The sequence below is a fragment of the Dipodomys ordii genome, unplaced genomic scaffold, assembly GCF_000151885.1.
Source record: "Dipodomys ordii isolate 6190 unplaced genomic scaffold, Dord_2.0 Scaffold32, whole genome shotgun sequence".
In the NCBI taxonomy this organism is placed as follows: Eukaryota; Metazoa; Chordata; class Mammalia; order Rodentia; family Heteromyidae; genus Dipodomys; species Dipodomys ordii.
Window position 1 is genome coordinate 16,747,424 of NW_012267248.1, and position 2,830 is coordinate 16,750,253.

The 2,830-nt window shown below is 39.2% G+C and overlaps 1 protein-coding gene across 2 annotated transcripts in view; it reads left to right on the forward strand.

Annotated features, from left to right (window-relative positions):
- Ube2j1 (ubiquitin-conjugating enzyme E2, J1) overlaps nt 1–2,830 on the forward strand; it is a 31,216-nt gene that overhangs the window by 12,972 nt on the left and 15,414 nt on the right. For both annotated transcript variants that reach the window (XM_013016707.1, XM_013016709.1), the window contains exon 3: nt 597–728. In XM_013016707.1, the coding sequence (XP_012872161.1) occupies nt 597–728 (132 nt within the window). The remainder of the gene's footprint in view (nt 1–596; nt 729–2,830) is intronic.

A 2,830-nucleotide genomic window follows, 5' to 3' on the forward strand; every position in this document is an offset into this window, starting at 1 on the left:
TTGTTGTGCTGGTCCTGGGGCTTGAACTCAGGGCCTAGACGCTGTCCCTGAACTTTTTGCTCAAGGCTAATGCTCTACTACTTTGAGCTACAGCTCTACTTCTGGGTTTTTTTTTTTTTTTTTGGTGGTTAATTGGAGATTAAAGGTAAAAGTCTCATAGACTTTCCTGCCTGGGCTTGCTTCAAACTGCAGTTCTCAGATCTCAGCCTGCTGAGTAGGTATGAGCCACCTGTGCGTGGCGCTGCACTTCAGCTTTTTTGAGTAGTTAATTGGAAATAAGAGTCTCATGGACTTTCTTGCAATCCTCAGATCTCAGCCTCCTGTGTAGCTAGGATTACAGGAGTGAGCCATCAGCACCTGGCTTCTTAGAAGTTTTTGTTTTTGAAAATAAAATTTTTGTTCTTATGACAAAATTTAAACAGCTTTTATTTTTTATTTATAATTTTATTTTTGACAAATTTTGTGCATTAGAACTACCTTAGCAATAATATAAAACATTTGATTTTTCTTATCTGATACTTTAATATTCATGTTGATGAAAACGATCAAGCTTTTTAATATTGTTGATCCCCTTATGGATTGTTGTTTTCGTTTAGGACAACCTTTTTGAATGGCACTTCACAGTGAGAGGGCCCCCAGATTCTGATTTTGATGGAGGAGTTTATCATGGTCGAATAGTGCTGCCACCAGAGTATCCTATGAAGCCACCAAGCATTATTCTCCTAACGGTAAGAATTCTTGGCTTTTTTGAAACATTTATAGGTTAACCTTCTCTGGAGGCTGCAAAATATAGCAATCTTACTCTTTTCATAAGAAATAAAGTAAAACATGGTTATAATTTGCCTTTGGAATTCAAGCCCTGGATCTGCAGTATTTTCCTCTTAAAATAATTTCTAGGCAGCTAATGTGTCCAAAAAATACTGATGATAAATGTCATTGCATGGTTGATTGGATTCAGATGCGTTCATGTGTGCCAAGTACTCCATACTGTTAGTATGTGTCAGTCACATGATCTCCAACTCTCCTTTCTCATACTCTTTTTCTCAGTTTCCATATCTTTACAAGGATGAACTCACAACTCTTAAGCAATTAAAAGTACAGCTTTTAATTAATTTTTCTTGTAGCTTTTAGAATAGAACTTGACACATGTTATTTTATTACTCTTAGAATTTCCATCTTTACATTTTTTATTTTCACATGATCTATTGATTCAGTTTCTCTCATAGGCTTTTTTGTGCTAATTTCCTTTGATTTATGAGTATGTTTAATTCTTCTTAATCTTAAAAAAAAACCCACAAAAACCTTTCTGCATCTGTTGCTGCTTTAAGCTGTTCCTGTTTTTTCCTTTGATAATCTCCTAGCCATCCTTACTCTAGTGTAGACTGTAGGGGGTCTCGCTTCCATGTAGCTCTCTGCTGAGCCCTGCTTTCTCCCCTGTCTCAGCCACCATTTGACAAGGGCTATGACTCTTCAATCTTCATCTTGTCCTGAAGGCACCTGCTGTGTCAGGAGTCACTTTGTTTAGTTGCTATATCATAGGAGAACCAATTGGTCTGGATAGGGGAGTTGGTGCATGAGGAAACTAATGTGTGGGTGTGGGGGAGGATAATTGGCAGTGGATCTTTACCAGTGAGTTCATAAATATTTCAACAGTTAATCAATGGTATGCTCATAGTTACCACACTGAAAACCACTCTTGCCCTCCTCATTTTCAATGTTGCACCCTCTCTGGTCCACATCCTCTCATATGTATAACTCTATAGGTGTGTTAGCGATGAAATTAGATTCTGCCCAAATGGAACCTATATTGTAATATCAAGCTTCTTCCTCACCTTTTCCATAGTTGTAAATATTCTACCCGTTCAAAGTTGAGCTTTTTTTTTCTTTTTTTGTATTTTTCTTTCTTTTTTTTTTGTATGTGCTGGTCCTGAGGCTTGAACGCAGGACCTGGGTGATTTCCGTGAGCTTTTGTGCTCAAGGCTAGTACTTGAGCTATAGCTACAGCCACTTAAGCTACAGCTCCACTTCTGGCTTTTTGCTCATTAATTGGAGATAAGAGTCTTATGGACTTTCCTGAATGGGTTGGTTTTGAACTGCAATCCTTAGATCTCAGCCTCCTAAGTAGCTAGGATTACAGGAGTGAGCCACCAGCACCTGGCTATTTCCTCTTATTTCTATAACATGACTTCTGTTGTTGGTCACCTCTGTGAACAGAAGTCCTCAGAGTCAATTTATGTACATTTTTCTGACATCAGCACACTTAGATTTTTGCCTGCTGTTAGACACTGACTTGATAGAAAATCTGATGATGTCTATGTCCAAAACTGAAAATCATCTCTGGTCTTTGTTTTCATTGTTCCTATCTTATTTATTAAATTGTGTCATCCTTTTGAAGATCACTCATCTCAAAAAGTCTTTCTTGTTTGTGATCGTTTGGGTAAATGCCCAAAAGTGGGATTGCTGGGTCATAGGCCAGCTCTATGTATAGTCTTTTGAGGAACCTCCATACTGCTTTCCAAAGTGGTTGAACAAGTTTACATTCCCACCACCAATGCAGTAGGGCTCCCTTCTGTCCACATTCCTTCCAGCATCTCTTGTTATTAGATTTCTTGATTATAGTCATTTTAAGTGGGGTAAGGTGGAATCTCTATGTTGTTTTGATTTGCATTTCTTTTTTTTTGGGGGGGGGTCTGGTTGTGGGGCCTGAACTCTGGGCCTGGGCGCTGTCCCTCAGCACTTTTTTTTTTTGTCGGTCGTGGGGCTTGAACTCTGGGCCTGGGCGCTGTCCCTCAGCTCTTCAGCTCAAGGCGAGCGCTCTACCACTTGAGCT